The 17,748-nt window shown below is 38.9% G+C and overlaps 1 protein-coding gene across 1 annotated transcript in view; it reads left to right on the top strand.

The window, feature by feature from the left end:
• Positions 1 to 11,361: 11,361 nt before the first annotated feature.
• CSMD1 (CUB and Sushi multiple domains 1) overlaps positions 11,362 to 17,748 on the top strand; it is a 1,854,468-nt gene continuing 1,848,081 nt past the window's right edge. The window contains exon 1 of the mRNA XM_063441118.1: positions 11,362 to 11,991. Coding sequence (XP_063297188.1) covers positions 11,925 to 11,991 — 67 coding nt within the window. The 5' untranslated portion in view covers positions 11,362 to 11,924. The remainder of the gene's footprint in view (positions 11,992 to 17,748) is intronic.

The following is a 17,748-nucleotide window of genomic DNA, read 5'->3' as shown; positions in this document are numbered from 1 at the left end:
TACTCCTGTAATCAAATTATTTGGCGCTTTCAAGAAGCTAGCCTAGAGCATTTTACATTTGCAACGCTTGGTTCTTGGTTCCTTTTATGGTTTGCTATTCTCTTTTGTTATGTTGCTTAATGCCTGCTGCAAGCACACGTGCCTGTCATGTATTCTCACAAATTTGGGGGTTACAACATTTAGGAATATATATGTAAAATATGAAAACACAAGAGATAGCGTGTACCCCAGTAAACACCTACAGTAAACACCCGGTTAACTCCAAAACCATGATGTACAAAACCAACTGGCAAAATTGGTTTGGTGTGTAATCCTATTCAGGTCACTGTGTACCCAACGCTGTACATGGGGCTTTGTTTCTCCAACAATGTGCCATATGCGTCTATTCAAACCTAGTTACTTAAAGGGACACTCCACTGTCCAAATACAGAAAAACTAAAAATCACTGTTTAGTAAATACACCCCAAATAATAACTTTTCTGCACATAATTAGGTATTTTTTTCATTGGGGGAAAAAAAACTGCAGTTATATTGTGTGAGGCATTTGCAAACTCTCCCCTTCTAACCCCATCCAGACGTCCTGTGGCTGTCCAATCACAGATTTCCCAATGAGAAGTATTTGTAAGACAGGTGCTCTGGGCAATCGCTGTCTCTTGAGGTCAGCTACATTGAGCTAATGAAACTTGCAACTGACATTACCTGGTGTCTGCTGGAATGCCAAGGGGGTGTAATCAGGTTAATTTATAAAAGTGTATATATCTATTGAAATCTTCACTTTTGGAAAATGAAAAGAGAGTTCACACAACTCACACAACTCACATAAAGCTATTCAGCAAGCTAAAGTTGTTTAGGGGTCTGGAGTGACCCTTTAAAATAAGACCAGAACTGTCTTACATATACTACAGATTATTTAATTCATTTAGGATACATAGATCATGAAAGGGGAACTGATTTGTCTGATTGCATACATATTTCTATTATGAGACTTTTACTTGAGAGGAAATGCCAACTAACTGATTAACTTTGAGTTACAACAAATCCCTCCATCCTGGCTTTAATAGAGACAAAACATATGATGTGATCAATGGCAACAAAAAAATCTTTATTATCTGCTGTTCTGCTATAAATATTCAAACTGAACCTCAAACTATTTTAACGATGCTGATGTTATAACAACTGTGCTATTTGCATTTACAGGAATGTTAGTTTTAATAAGAGCATTTATGCCTTTCTGCATAACACTATAATTCTAACAAAGTAATTTCACCAAGGTAATTAATAACACTATCTTTAAATAGAATGTGATTAATTCACAGCCAGATCTGACTGCAATCATACAACCACCCACATATATGAAAGAAAATCTGTTTTATATGTGCAATCAAAAAGAGCTGTTGCTACAGATGTGTCTAAAATGTACTTAGCACTTTGACTACCACATACCATTGATGTCTCATTCTCCCTTGGATTTAAACACAGCCATATACAGTGTATATGGATTTGATCTATTTTGTCTAGAAAATTGAAAAACACTAGTCTCCTGTTGGATAACACATATCCTTTATTTGCAAGTGACTGATCTCTTTAATACAATGAAATAACACATGTTTTTTCATTTTAGATTTGAGCTATGGTTTATGGGCTAAATTACTAAATTTATTTATTTTAGAAAATTCCAATAAAATGAGCATTTGTGGCAAGCCAGATGATTAAAGTGGATGAAATGCACTATATTTATCATTGTATGAACTCTACAAGGCCACCACTCAATTGCCTTGAATTAGCCCTGAAGAGAAATGTTTTCAAAATTAGCTAATTTGTACCAAAAAGACCCATCCATAGTTTGGGATAGCACTGGATAGATCAGGGATTGCTCAAGAAGTCCCTGACAGTTCCCAATACCTTTTGAATTAAATAAACCACATAGCCTGAGCTGTTGAAAGCAGTCAGGAGTCTGTTTGTAAATAAAAAAATAAAATACATATATAAATACCTCTTTCTCACAATTCACTCACACCATAACATGGTGAGTATTAATAAAAATTATCCTACTTGCACAATTACAATGACACTGCTACCAGGGCCATCTTTGATGCAGGGCAAATGGGGCAGCTGCCCTGGGGCCAGTTACTCCTGGGGGGCCCAAAGCAGTTGCCCTGTTTGCCCTCTATCCACAACAATTTATTTTAGGATCAGCGATCCCAACATAAATTGTTGCGGGCAGCAGGCCTGCACATTGAGGCGGCAGCGGCGGAGGGGGTTTGAGCCCCCTTCCTTGAGCCAGTTGGGAGATCAAAAGATCTCCCTGCTAGCTGTTACAAGTGGACTCCCTAGTGGTCCAGTGTGTTGCTAGTGAACTCCCTGGTGGTCTAGTGTGCTTCTGGGACTGCCACACTCCCAAGCGTGTCTGGCACACTGTGAGTGTCAAAGCACAGGCCCCAGGTTCTCAGACAGCACTCTGACATCATCACAGAGCGCCGGAACCAGGAGGGAGTGCTGCAGCCCCACAGCACACTAGACCATCAGGGACCCACTGGACCACCATGAAATTAATTATTGCCTCCCCTGCCTGCACAGACGGTCAGCAGGTTTGGCAAAGTCACATTAACCCTCCAACCGCCTAACCCTGTCTCTCTAACCTCCTAACCCTGTCTCTCTAACCTCCTAACCCTGTCCCCCTAACCCGCTAACCCTGTCTCTCTAACCCCCTAACCCTGGCTCTCTAACCCCGTCTCTCTAACCCCCTAACCCCCTAACTCTCTAACCACCTAATCATGTCTCTCTAACCCAGTGGGTGTATGTATCAGTGTGTGTAGCTTTGTGTCTGTGTATTTGCATGTCTGTTGCTGTGTGTGTCTTTGTATCTGTATGTGTATCTGTGTGTGCCAGTGTATACACTAAAGACAAATGCATATCTGCATTCAAAAGCCAACATTCGCACACACACACTCCTTACAAAAACATGCTTACATTCAAACACACACACAATGCTCAGTGCTAAATACAACCCTGCAAGGACGGGCAAATTGTAGATCCCAAGCTAGCAAAGCATTGTGGACTTGTACGACAGATAGGGATCTACATATTGGCCAACCTTGTGCTAGAAGGTGGTCCAAAAAAAAATTCTTGCCCCTGCAGACCCTCAGCAACTTGCCAGATTATGTGTGTGTGTCAGTGTGTTTGTCAGTGTATATGTCTGTGTGTTTTAGTAGGTCTGTCAGTATGTGTGTCTGTGTGTGTCAACGTGTCCATGTGTGTGTGTGTCAGAATGTCTGTCAGTGTTTGTGTGTGTGTGTGTGTGTGTGTGTCAGTATATGTGTCAGTGTGTCAGTATGTCTGTTAGTAACACACAGATTGGATGCAAGTGAGTGGGGAGGCAGGATCCAGGGGGCCCAAGCACATGCTTTCCCAGTGTCCAACCATTATTAAAAACGGCCCTGGCTGATACCCATGGTGTGAGGAACCCATTAACCCTTTTGTGATGTCCAATAAAAAGGGTAAGTAACCTTTATGTATGCACTTCATGTTGGCTGCTGTAATATGTAGGATGGCCATTCCAAGTAGTCCCACAAAAGCAGGCAGGGTAGGCACCTGTGCAAACAGCAGGCATTAAGTAACAGGAAACAGAGATCAGTAAACCAGGACATGACCCAGGATTCAGGTTTTGCAGATGTAAAATGCAGAAGAGTAGCTTATTGAAAGTGGTAGTCTCCAAGGCAATTGATTGCAGAGACAGCCCATCAGTCAGAGTAACCTCTATAAGTAACAGTATACGCCATCGTGCCTGGCTGAAACATTGCATGCTGACAACATCTGCAAATTAGCTATTGCTTGTTGCTTAAGTAATGAGGCAGTCCAGCAACACTCACTGATTGCCTCCCAGATTTGGCTGACCATCCTGGGAGTCAATCAGAACAACATTGGCTATGAGGATGCTCCCCTTGAGCTAGCAATGAGATCAAAAGGTCTCCCTACACAGCTGTGTGCCTCCTCAGTTCTTCAGGGGGAAGGGGGGTATTGGGGCCTGCAACACTATCAGGTGCAGATCACTTCAAAAGCTCTCTCACAGACATTTAGTAACAGAGGCTGATTAATTACCCAACACAGCAGTAATGGAGGCTTGTTAGTGACCGGACACATCATTAACAAGGACTGGTTAATTACTTTCCCCAGGAGACTGACCATTCTGTAAGTTACAAAGAAAGTTATTGTTTTATAGTAATATGTTTATAATTCCCAGCTTCAAACACATAGAGAGACTGAAGTTAGTGGTTACTGAGTAATGTCCCATGTATACACTGTGAGGTGAGTAGTTACTGAGTAACATACCATGTAAACACTGTTAGGTGTATAGTTATTGAATAACATCCCATGGAAACACTGTTAAGTGAGTGGTTGCTGAGTCATATCCCATGGACACAGTGTAAGGTGAGTGGAGGTTGAGTGATGCCTAAAGGATAAATTGTAAAGTCTGTGGTTTCTGACTAATGTCCCATGGATACACTGTGAGTTGAGTAGTTATTAAGTAACATCCCAAGGAAACACTGGGAGGTGAGTGGTTGCTGAATCATACCCCATGGATACAGTGTAAGATGAGTAGAGGTTGAGTGATGCCTAAAGGATAAACTATAAGGTCTGTGGTTCCTGAGTTAAATCCCATGGATACACTGTGAGGTGAGTTGTTGCTAAGTGACATCCTGTGAATTTATTGTGAGGTGAGTGGTTTCTAAGTGATATCCTCCTGTGGAATTAAATCTCATGGATGCACTGTGAGGTCAGTGGTTGATGAGCAACATTCCATGGATACACTATGAGGTCAGTGGTTGATGAGCAACATCCCATGGATACACTGTGAGGTCAGTGGTTGATGAGCAACATCCCATGGATACACTGTGAGGTCAGTGGTTGATGAGCAACATCCCATAGATACACTGTTAGGTCAGTGGTTGATGAGCAACATCCCATGGATACACTGTGAGGTCATTGGTTGATGAGCAACATCCCATGGATACACTGTGAGGTCATTGGTTGATGAGCAACAACCCATGGATACACTGTGAGGTCAGTGGTTGATGAGCAACATCCCATGGATACACTGTGAGGTCAGTGGTTGATGAGCAACATCCCATGGATACACTGTGAGGTCATTGGTTGATGAGCAACAACCCATGGATACACTGTGAGGTCAGTGGTTGATGAGCAACATCCCATGGATACACTGTGAGGTCAGTGATTGATGAGCAACATTCCATGGATATATTGTGAGGTCAGTGGATGTTTTGTGACATCCTGCAATAACACTGTGAATGGGTTAGTGCCATCTTCTGTTTCTATTGTGAAGTGTCCGAAAGCTAGAGATATCTTGTGGACATGAGGAGAAAGTGGGAATTTGTGCCTTGAATGTTCTTAGATGTAGATATACAAAAAAACAGGAATAGAATTAATAGTGTAGTGTGTTTGTTCAAGTTGGAAGTAATAAATAAAGAAGTGCACTAACAGTTTCCAGAGCTAATGTCTAGCTGTAATATATGCACTTGCAATTTATATTGAGTCCTGGCTGCCTTCTTTAATACAGCTTATATAGCATCATTTTACGGCACATTTTAGATTTAACACAGCTATATAGGGGGGGCGGAGCTAGCGGCGCAGCGGACAGGGCGCCATTTCCAGCAGCTCTGAGCATCGGGGGAGAAAAAACAACCAAAAGACACGAAAATATTCCTCACCGGGGAAAACAAGTGGCAGACACATAATCCCGACACCCGGCCGACTTCACCGATGCCGTTTATGCAGAAATCGGGCACGAAACGCCGCGTAAAAGGTACTGGGGCCTACCACACACGTGAGCAAACCCTTAACAGGGAATTAACATCGTGGCTTGGGTCAAGCGTATACTCCCCCGACGCTGACTTCTACTCACAGGAAGAAATGGGACGGAGGTCCCAGAAACCAGCCCTGAACAACCCCTTACCGCACAGGGACATTAGCAGCATGCTGCAGACTCCCACACAACAACGGAATCATACCGCCGCGGCAGTCTCACCCGAACAGTCGGAGAACGGAGACGGGGACCATAGCGCCGCCCAGGCGGCCACTGACAGCACGACCATACCAATCGCCGGAGAGGCGACCCCGGCCACAAAACAGGACATTCAGAACATGCTGACTGGCCTCCAGCGAAATCTCCAGCTCATGTGGCAGGCGGATTTAAAATGACTGGCAACCGAAGTACAAGCGGTATCAGCCCGCACCCACGCTACAGAGCAGGAGGTGCAAGTGCTGCGCCAAGACCTCACATCCTTAAAAGCCACAGTCACTCAGCTGCAAAATGCACAAGTCAATGTCAATAGACAATTGAATGTCATGGAAGACAGAGGCAAACGAAAAAATATCAAAATTAGGGGGGTCCCAGAAGAGGTTCCGCTGGACGAACTGCCCCACTACATAAGACGCCTAGTAGCCTCCCTCCTGCCAAATAAGCAAACCAAACACTTCACATTCGATGGCGTGTATCGCATCGCCAAACCGCGACTAGCACCACAAGCAGCCCCACGAGATGTTATAATGAGATGTCAGTCCCTCACGGACAAAATAGCTCTGATGACAGCAGTCAGAGGGAAAACAACGTATGACTTCGAGGCACATCGGCTTACTTTTTTCCAGGACTTAAGTAGAGATACCCTGTTGTGGCGGAAGAGCCTACAGCCTGTCACGTCCACCCTTCAGACAGCAGGCATAACATACCGATGGGCGACCCCAAGAACACTATGGGTGACCAAAGGCAACAACCACTACAAGATTTCCTCCCTGGGAGATGCTCCAGCACTAATGGCCACACTGGGATTGCCTAACGTCACCGTGGACACTCCTGCTGACCACATTGAGACTGTGCCATGAAACTAAGGGCGATTACATACCTAAATTTCAGCTAAAAGGGAGCTTAGCTTCAGAATGCTCTCAAACTGCCTTACCAGTTACTTTGTTTGGAATTATTATTTTATGTTATATTATAAAGTTTTTAGCCTAGACCCCAACTTGCCAGATGGCCTAGGCCAACACGCCCCGTAAGGACGAGGAGAACACCCAATACGCTGAGCCGACCTGTCCCTCTCCCCCCCCCCTAATGCCCTGGGGTTACAGGGCATAGTAATCACTGGAGCTCCTGCCTTATTTAAAAACATAGTCACAACTTTTATCAGCTGACACTATTGGCTCAGACCTAGGGACACCCAGTAGACCAAGCTCCGTTATACGACTCGACTACACAGCGACAAACCATGGACACCCAGCCCATTCATAGACGCCAAACCTAACAGACAGACTACTCCGACACAGGCTGGGAGCCCATAAGCCAATCCTCTATGCCAATGTCAAGCAACTACCCACCACCGTCACTAGTGGCACAGACGAAACATGCGCTACGACCGACCAGCCCAGTATTCCCCCCGAATCCCCCCCCCCCAAAAATAAAAAAGTGCAGATTACACTTCAACCCGACATACAGGATACCTGTTATACAACGGTGGATTAGATATGTGTTAAGGTGGCAGATTTATCTTTATATTAAGATCGTATTATTAATTAGCATGTTATATGATGGGATTATTACTACTTATAAAACTGATGCTAAAACTGCCAGTGTTACAAACTTGTACAAAATGTTATAATTATGCCTGCATAAGCTGTTGGGGCTAAGGAGGCAACGTTGTTTAATATTGCACAATGAAAATAAAGAATTAAAAAAAAAAAAAAACACAGCTATATAAGAGAAGTCAGACAGAACTCTATATACACTTTGGAAAGGCTCTGTTTTGTGGCAAACGTGTGGACATATTGTGCATAAGTAAGGTATAATATATGTTTGTATATAAACATATATAGATACATAGGTTCTGGTTTTTTTTTGGGGGGGGGGCAGATTATGAAGTGCTATAGCAACTAAATTAAGAGTAACAATTGTTGACCCAAGTAGAAATCTTATTGGCACTTTGTAGTGAAAAGGGATTAGTTTTCCTTTTTGTGGTGACTTTAGAATTTGCTTGAAATAAGGTTTTTGGCAATTTAGAAAATATGTGTGAAAGGTTGTAATTAATTTTCTCTTCTAAACTTACATAACTATTAAATTATGCTGGTAAAGAGGCAGAAATGTCATGCTAGACTATAACATGTAGTTATATAGAGGCATGACAGGCCTGCTTAGGCCTTCAGGTTAAGAGTCCTAATCCATGGCCTTGACTTTCAACATCATGGTGTGCATCTCTTCCTGTACTATAGAGGGGTCTGCAGGATTAATGATCCAATGTCTTTAAATATGGCCTTAAAGCCTCCTTTGTGAGGGATCTCATAAATCAGAGTCATTTTCTGTTAGCTGCCCGAGGTGGACCACTGGGTAGGAGATCCACAATATATGGGGAAGCAGTCCCACAAGCTGTCCCATTCTGTTTGTAAAAATCACGTGAATTGAAATAACTACATATTATTTCAAATAACCAAATTTGGGCAATTAGAGTGCAGCTTTGTGTTCGATAAATACCACAGTTCTATACTTTGTATGTAATTCAATAATGCTGACATTATAGGAGACAAAGAAATTGTACTTTTAACTTTCAATTATAGCAAATGATTTAAATGTCCTGAGCTTTGCCTGCAGAAATCAATTTACGATGCATGGTGGAAGTACATTCAAAATCAATTCATCTCGCATTGTATTTATTCACTAGAATTTCTTAAACCAACTTTAGATTTCAGTTTATATTTTGTTAAAAGAGCCACTTTATTGTATATGTACAGTCCTTTCCAACCCTTTGTCCTCAAACTATAATGAGAATTCAACTCATTATTATTGCCAGCCAAGAGTAGAGAAGTAGGAGAAGCATAGTACAATGACAATACAAAGGTGATTTCTTGAGCATGCTGCACCTGAATTGATCCATACGTCTGTACCAACTTCTCACTAAGAAAACAAAAAGTTTAGTCTGTCTACATCTGTATGCTGGGATGATACTGTTGCATTGTCATCTAATAATACTGTGATATACTCAAGTCCATCAAGTTCAAACTTTCAAAAATATCCGAATCTGCTATTGACAGAAGGAAAAAAATCCTACTGAATAAAATACTACGATTGAAAGGATTTAATACACATCATTTTTGTAGCATTGGCAATCTTTTGAACTTTGATACTTGTACATTACTGATTTAGGATGTCTTGTATTAGATTAATTATGTATGTATAGCTAAAGTACCAAGCGCCAAAATACCATAATAAACAAGGACACAGCACTTCTTATTTGTTTGTACATGCACCTTAATTGAACCCTCTTTTCAGCAAGATGTGTACTTTATTTTAATCACCTAGATGTTATCTTTTAAATACTGTGTTATAACAATGCATTGGAAACCCCTTCCGGGCTCAATGAGTTAAAATTCTAGAAATGACTGAGATAGCTCATGCTAATGTGTTTGCTGTAGTTTGCTTGTAGAAACAGCAGTTCTGTGTCATCCCTATTGCAGTGCATTCAAAATGATGTGTATGAGTTATAAAAACTATAAATGCATTAAATAATAAAACAAATATACAGCAAATAAGCATGTGTTTTTATATTAACTGTTAATAAAACAATACAATTTTTTCCCCAAAAAACAATATTGTGCAATTATATAGACCATTTAATTTGTGGGTTAAATAAAACAATATGTGCTGAATTCAAAATTGGTTAATAAGGAATTTTAATTAAATCATTGATTTTCATTTGGTGGCATGAATGATAGAATTGCCTAAAATGGAAAAACAACAATCTTAATTGAAATGTAGACATCAGTAAAATAAGACCACTAGATGGCAGCAGTATCACATATTTTACACCTACTTTTCTTTCTTTTCTTTTCTTTCTTTTTTTCTTTTTTCATTTTTTTATTAAAGACTGCAATCACCTCTGTGGCACTCGCAGTCGTACAGCAAAGTCAGCTTCCTTCAATGCCCATTTTCTTTATTAATCCTATTCAAACAAAGAATATGATCTATCTGTATCTAGAGCCTACTAGATCATTTGGAAGCTTGTTTGGACAATTAATGTGTATTTTCCTTTGATCACAATCTTCCCATGGATTGCAGTAATGAAAACAGTGTATTCCCTACAAATATCTTAAATGAAATTGAAGATTACATTTACAGTTGAACCTTCCAAATATTTTTTTTAAATGCATTAAAACAGTAAAAATAGACTATTAAGTGCACAATGATAAATTTGATATATGTAGTTCCGTTTACAGTATTTGTTAATAATTAATTTGCATGTTGTATCCTAAATGTATAATTTGTTAACCATTTGAGTGCTAGTCATTAACTCTTTGACAGATGTGCAACTCATGTTCAATGGTTTACCTGTAGGTTTGTGGGCACACTTGCCACTTGTAAAGAGTCAGTCTGCTGCTTTTTGATGGTGAATGCCAGTTATATATAGGTTTGGCACTTCTTTTTGCCTAGGTATGTATGACATGTGAAAGAAGAATATTCATTTTAGGGTGCACAACCCACAGCCGCCTCTCTTACCCCACTGTGGAGAACCCACACAATACACAGATGTTCAGAGTTCCAGAAATGTGGTGGAATCTGAAACAGGCTGCAGAATTGTATAAATCGTTTTATAAATAGATTGTTCTTAGTGACAGGAGTCATTACTGGTGCCACAGCTCTGAGGATATATTCTCTCTCAAGGAGATTTCACCTTCCTGTCTATCTTTACTTGAGAAAAAAAAAGGTCAATTTATTCTGATAAAGAACTGCAAATGAACTAACAGAGTACTGAAGGTGCCAAAGCCCCCTGACTGACTATCATTTAGGATCTATGGAAAGCTAAGCTCTGTATTTATGAGAGCCCATTCCCATCCCCAACCAAAGAACACTGATCTCTTTAATTAGAATGCATCTCAACCTAGTTATTTCTGGGCTGATATCACTGCAACAACGCTGTAACAATGAGAAGTAACAGGCAAATCTCATACCAACCAAATGCTTAGTAACAGCATTCTAGCAAGCTGCTGCACAAATGAGATTTGTGCTTTTTAAAAGGCAACTGCACATCTTACAGACAGACTCGTTTCTTTGAAGCTTATTTTGTTGTTGCTATTTTTTTTTCTTTTTTATGAGTTACATGCAGATGTGGGATCCCGTAACCCCCTCCCCCAATTATGTTGAAAGTATATGATTGCCATCATATGTGGAGTTAACTCTTCACACTGTGTCTCTGTGTGCGGTTCTGTGTCACTCCTGTTTGATACAGACTTGTAGAGCTGCATACTGTCAGGTCTGTGTGTTCCAGTGCGCACTGAGCTCTACTGTATGAGGGATGGTGTTCTCAGTCTTGGGGAGACGTGGCTGTAAAGAGACTGCTGTTGGGGAGGTCTCTGTGCCTGAGCATCTCCAGTCTTTTTCCCCTCTCGGTGATCAGTGATGGTTGAGTCCAGCTCCTTCTGCTGCTAAGCACTCCAGTCTGTCTGCTTTGCTCTCGCTCCCTCTTTCCCCCTCTCGCACTCCCTCTCTCTCTCTCTCTGGTCCCCAGCCACAGCTAGTCCTTCTTCCTGCTCCTTGGATAAGCTCGCCGCTCTCTTACCCTGTCGCTGTCCGTTCAGCACCACCTCGCTCACTCGCTGCCTTTCACCCTTAGGATCTAGAAAGGCATTCTCTACAATCTTGCAGATCTACCAGTCCTGATCCCTGCAGTGGCTTCAGGCTGTGCATGATGACATGAGAGCCAACAGCGATTATCGCCAAGTGCAAGCGGCGTCAGACCTGTTTTTGGAACCTGGAGCACTACTATATCTTCTGGCTATTCTGCGCCCCCGTGGCTTGCATTAGTGAGATTTACAGAAGACGGTCAAAATAGCTTCATCAAAGCCGTTGACTGTGTGGATTAAATAGAGACATGACTGGGTTGGAGAAATTCAAGTATCTGCTTTTGGTCTGTATGGTCTTTCTCACTGCAGCTAAGGGTAAGATTTATGCTTATTATACTTTTGCATGTCTCCTGTTTGGGTGGCTGGTAATCAAAAAGTAAAGGCTTGCAGAATACTCAGCTGCAGGTAGTAGCAGCTTTTAAGTTGTACACTGGTGAATTTGTGATCACAGAGGACAGTGCAAAAGAAAACGCTACTTTTTTCACTGTAAGTCACAAGGAGAATCAGTAGAATATGGCAATAAGGCAGAACTACCCTCCAACGTTCCACAAATGTATACTTTGATGTTCCATTTATTGCATGGTGTATGTGTAGGGGGATAGCCTCAGGGCAGTTCAGAGGATATTATACACATACTTGAGAGGTTACCTACAAGAACTGAGAGTTACCTAGCTTTCAATTCATCTTTCACGCAATTCTCCTTATATACTAATGTCATATGCGTATATGACAGCGTTCACCTGATGACAAGGGAATTGATGCATCTTCTTCACAGGAACATAATATGTGGGTAACTTGATACATGATAAGTCGTTTCAGCACTGCATGGTGGGCGTCATTTATGGCGATTGCTCTGATTATTGAGAAAGAAACAGGAAGACATATGAAATGGGAAAAAAAGGCTTTCTAGCTTGACTTTCACATGCATACTTGATAGGCTCACAAACCCACAAGTTCTCAAGAGGTTAATGATCAAGGACTATATCTAGTAAGACATAGGTTTTTGAGAGTGTTTAGTAACTCTTAATATTGAATCCCACCTGCCCCCAGACTTCAATATCCACAGTTATGTTTTGCACTGGAAGATTTAATGTGTGATGAATGGATTACTAGTGACTAGCTATATAACTGCTCATCAATAAAATCAGTGTATGACAGAAATGGGAGAATGGTGTCTTGATTTTGGGAAAGCTTATTTGATAAATTGTTAATTTAAACACTGGGACACAAGATTAAAACGACAAGGTGATTGCCCCAAAAAGATGACCTAAGATTTTGATAGTTCCATTTAAGTGGCATGCAATATGCATGTGTTCTACAAATGGAATTATTTCTAAACTGTATGTGCCTTTCTCGATTCCCATGACCATGACTATTATTTGCTGAAGGCTTTGATTGAATAGCTCAGCTGGCCTTTATTTGATATCAACCTTCACCCATTAATCCCACTGGGATTGTGATTACATGTGTAATTATTTGTATGCCTTTAGTTCTTTTTGTCTAGGCATATATAAAACATCCATCAAATTAAATTTTAGGAATATTTCTATTTAAAAATAAATAAATAAATATATATATATATATATATATATATATATATATATATATATATATATTATAAGTGTGTTATATATATATATATATATATATATATATATATATATATATATATATACATATATATGTATATATATATGTATATATATATATATATATATATATACATATATATGTATATATATATATATATATATATACATATATATGTATATATGTATATATATATATATATATATATATATATATATATTATATATGTATGTAACAGGCATATCTCCTCTTATGCTTCATTATATTACACATTGATTTATTGCTATTTTATATTTATTTATTTTAAGAAATCGACCTAAATATTAACCATCAATGTTTTATGTCCAATGCTATTTCCATCACCTTAGGGCTTGTTTCACATAGGAGTGAGGAGATCCTACTAACTTGTCATATTAATGTTAGTTGGAGCTGTGGGTTGGATTATGCTATAGACTGGTATGGATTAAATATATTATCATTGTAAATTGGGCTGAACTGGTGAATCGAGAATCCCAGACGTATCTTTAACCATGGATGTTCATCTGAGTTGGCTGAGAGTTAGATTCCTATTATTGACTGTGTCCTATAGAGTCTCAAAACATATACAAGGAGTATTAAATAAGCTATGCATTTTTTATATAATGCTGTATTTAATAGTAAAAGCAATTTGGTCATCACAGCCTTAAAAATATGTTAACATTTTATAATGTGTTCAGTGGCACAGGAAACACACAGACATGCAGAATATGTTTAACCTGCTTATTGGCAATCTGAACATGCCTTTGTAACTCCATCTGGTAAAACAGAGGCTGAAGGAAACGTGTGATCACCTCTGCACAGGCTTTGAATAAATCCCAGCCTTAGATATTCATGGGCAGCCTGTAGATACAAAAAGAAGGCTGTCTGCGTGTGTAGAGGAGGGTATGGATGGGGGGTGGAAGGTGACTCCTGAACCATGCATTCTGTCCACTTAACAACAGCCACCCCAAGCCATTCCTACAGGTGTATTATATTAAGGAATGTTATATCTTGATGATCACATATCTTACTGCGTTCATACCAATCAGCATAGCATAGCAACCACTTGTTACTAATTATAGCTATAAAAGCAATTATCAGATTGATGATTAACAATTTTTACTCACAGAAAGTGCATTACATATCTGTAAAGAGAATCTTCAGGTTTGCTAACCATCAGTCAAGTAAAGTCAAATTTTAGGGAGAATTTGAGGAAGGGGATCCACATCTGCAAGCAATTTATATTAGGGATCTTCTGGTTTTCAAGTATATGCCCTTTGCTTCGCAAGCTAAAAATATCTAACTTGCCATGCTTGATATTTGAAGGCAGTCTAGATGCAAAGGAGTACAAGTATAACATGATATTTGAAGGGTTAGTGAAAAGGGTATGGGATCACGTTGCAAATAAAAATTAGAAAATGCACCACACATCAATTATTTTATTTTGAGTGTTAGCCTAAAGTGTCTAAAGAATGGTATGGAAGACTCTTGCATTTAATCCTTTTTGGCAGAAGACTCATGCATTATATATTCTACATTCGAGGTAGCCAACCTTCGACACACCAGATGTTGTGGATTAGATCTCCTATAATTTACTTATATCCACAATATTGGCAAAGCAGCAAGGGAGATGTAGAGCACAACATCTAGAGTGCTAAATGTCGTCTACCCCTGTTCTACATGTTGGAAACTTTCAATATCTCAACAAATGTTCTAATTTTGTCATTCATTCAAATATTTTAAACCGCATTAATTTTAACTGCCCAGTATTAAAGAAAATAATTTACAATACATGGGGTAATACGTGTTGAACATGTTCATTTTACAACCTTTATTGACATTTGGTGTGCATAAGTTATTCAAGAAAGTGTGCTTTAATGTAGGCTTTGATTATTCTATATTTGTTGCTTTCAGACTCTAAAGGTTAAGACAGACCATTTATGGGTCTTCACAAAGCCACAGGCAAGACCCATAAAGGTCTTGGAATCAATGCTGGGTCATTTGAAGGCTTAGTATAGAAATTTTCTGTCTTTACATCAGGAGTCGCAAAAGTATTCATTAACATTTGCCAAGACATAGAGGTGCAGAGTCTGACCTTAAATATTATACTATAATATTCTGACCTTAAAATCAGATATCTGATAGAGTGCAATAATACTCTCTGCTAGTCGGACTCACTAGCATAATTGCACTCTATCACAGATATCTGATTTTTCAATTAATACATGACTAGTCCTCCTGCAGAAATATTTTGCTATAATATTATATGCACATCTGAAAACGCAGGTGATCCATGGTCAAGCCACCAAGGGGTTTCACCGATTGAGTTGATTTTTAAAAAAAATGCTTCCAGACTTCTTATCAAGCACAGCATTTGTAAGGGAAACGTTGGGCACTTTTCATATGTAAGAAGCTGCACGATGCTGCTACTTGATTTTACATTTTAGTGTAAATTCAAACATGTTTTTAAAAAATCCAGACATGATGGGTCTGGTACTTGGCATTTGCACATTTTCCATTCCTAGCTGATAGGGTTTTCCTTTTAAAAATAAAAATATCCCAGTTCTAGCAATAACACTCAGACTTTGAACCAAGACACATTCCTTTATGTATGATGCATTTCTTCTTGATATACATTGTGCAGTCTGTTGCTCCAAAGAAGTGTGTATACATAATGCATGAATATAATTTCAGAAGAGTTGATATCTTCTGACGCATCTCAAATTTCATATAAGTTGTACAGTACATGAACATGGCTTGCAAAACCTTTCAGTCATCTGCCATGGCTAGAGTTACTTCTGAAGTCTAGATGTTTTGTTCCCCAGGTAGAGTGCATGCTATTATTTGTTTCTGATAATGCAGAATAAAAACTTTTTTCTACACTATGAACTGCAAATACTACGTACCATTCTGTATCGGGTGACAGTAAAAGGATCTCTAATGAAACACTACCTCGGTTGGATTAAGAAGCACAGAATTCAACTCTATGTTCAAACTTTTCTTGCACATTTGTGATGTGGTTTGATTGGAGTTTACCAAATGCATTTCTAGCAGAATGCTTTCAATGTAAGAATCCAGATCATAATTATACACACACCTACTCATAACTACACCTACTCACGCGCGTAATATTACGTATTACCAATTTATTTAGTGATATAGAGTTTATTACTTAACATGATGAGCATATTTATCTGTATATATAGGTTCTGCATATTATGTGTGTCAAACAAGTATACCAAAAGTATACAGCACTAGTAAACATACTGAAACAATGAAAACCTGTCATGAAGCCTAGTTTAACCCCTTAAGGACCAAACTTCTGGAATAAAAGGGGAATCATGACATGTCACACATGTCATGTGTCCTTAAGGGGTTAAAGAGTTATTATGGAGTATTGTTGAAATTCATTTTAAACAATATTGCAAATCTTCCTCAATAAGTGTAACTCTTGCAGGAACTGAAAACATTGATTTTAGGCAATGTGAAAGTGAGTGTCTGAAATGGCTACTATATTGAGAGTTGTATTGGATTACTGAACTCAATGCCATGGCAGATTTTGACTGAACAGAAACATGAATTATTCTAGTAAAATTTTCCTTTTATTTTCCATAGCACATTTTTACGATAAACAAGCATATTCTTAAATTTCTATTCTCGTATCTTACAATACGAGCTTATCAAACAAAATACAAAAATGTGACATCTTGGCATCACAATAAGGCTTATGCTACAGCTTTTATAGTATTGAAACTAACTGTCATTGTCTGCTCATGAGTCCATCATTATTGAATAAGTCAGTGGTAAAGAACAGTAGCTGAAAGGAAAATTGACACAGTGAGAAATCAACCAAAAAAGAGCAAGGGCTCCTTGGTATTATTATGAAACATCACAGGCTATTAAGATTGAACATATCTACAACAATGCTACTACGCTGTGAGATTTTTTTTATGAATAGATTTAATATATTTATAAATTGTGTAATTGTATACAGTTCAAAGAGATATTATAAGATGGTATTACTTGATGTATCTAATCAAAGTGCATTTAATTAATTATGTGCTTGCTATCACAAGTGTATAAGCTGGAGTAATTTTTCTAATAAATAGGTATTCACATTTTTTTTTCTTTTTCAATGTGTGTGTCACACAGGTACATGTTTGTACATTATGCTTCTGTAATCTGTAATTATATTATTTAATATCATAATATGTTTGGTGTTTTCATACATCTTGCTGCTTGTTAAGGAGCTTTTGAATGGTGTTACATTGAGAGATTCAAAATTAACCCAAGAAATACAGATTAAAAAATGATGGCTATTATAACTAAAGTCAAAAGGACGGGGGTGGGGGGAGTGGGAATATCAACACATTATCCATCCATAAGTCTAAACCAGGGGAGTCCAATAGGTAGATTAACAGATGTTTTAAAACTACAGCTTCCATGATGCTTTGTCATTCGAAA

Source organism: Pelobates fuscus, chromosome 2, assembly GCF_036172605.1.
Source record: "Pelobates fuscus isolate aPelFus1 chromosome 2, aPelFus1.pri, whole genome shotgun sequence".
Taxonomy (NCBI): Eukaryota; Metazoa; Chordata; class Amphibia; order Anura; family Pelobatidae; genus Pelobates; species Pelobates fuscus.
Note: the sequence above shows the minus strand (reverse complement) of the source record. Positions and strands in the feature narration are given on the sequence as shown.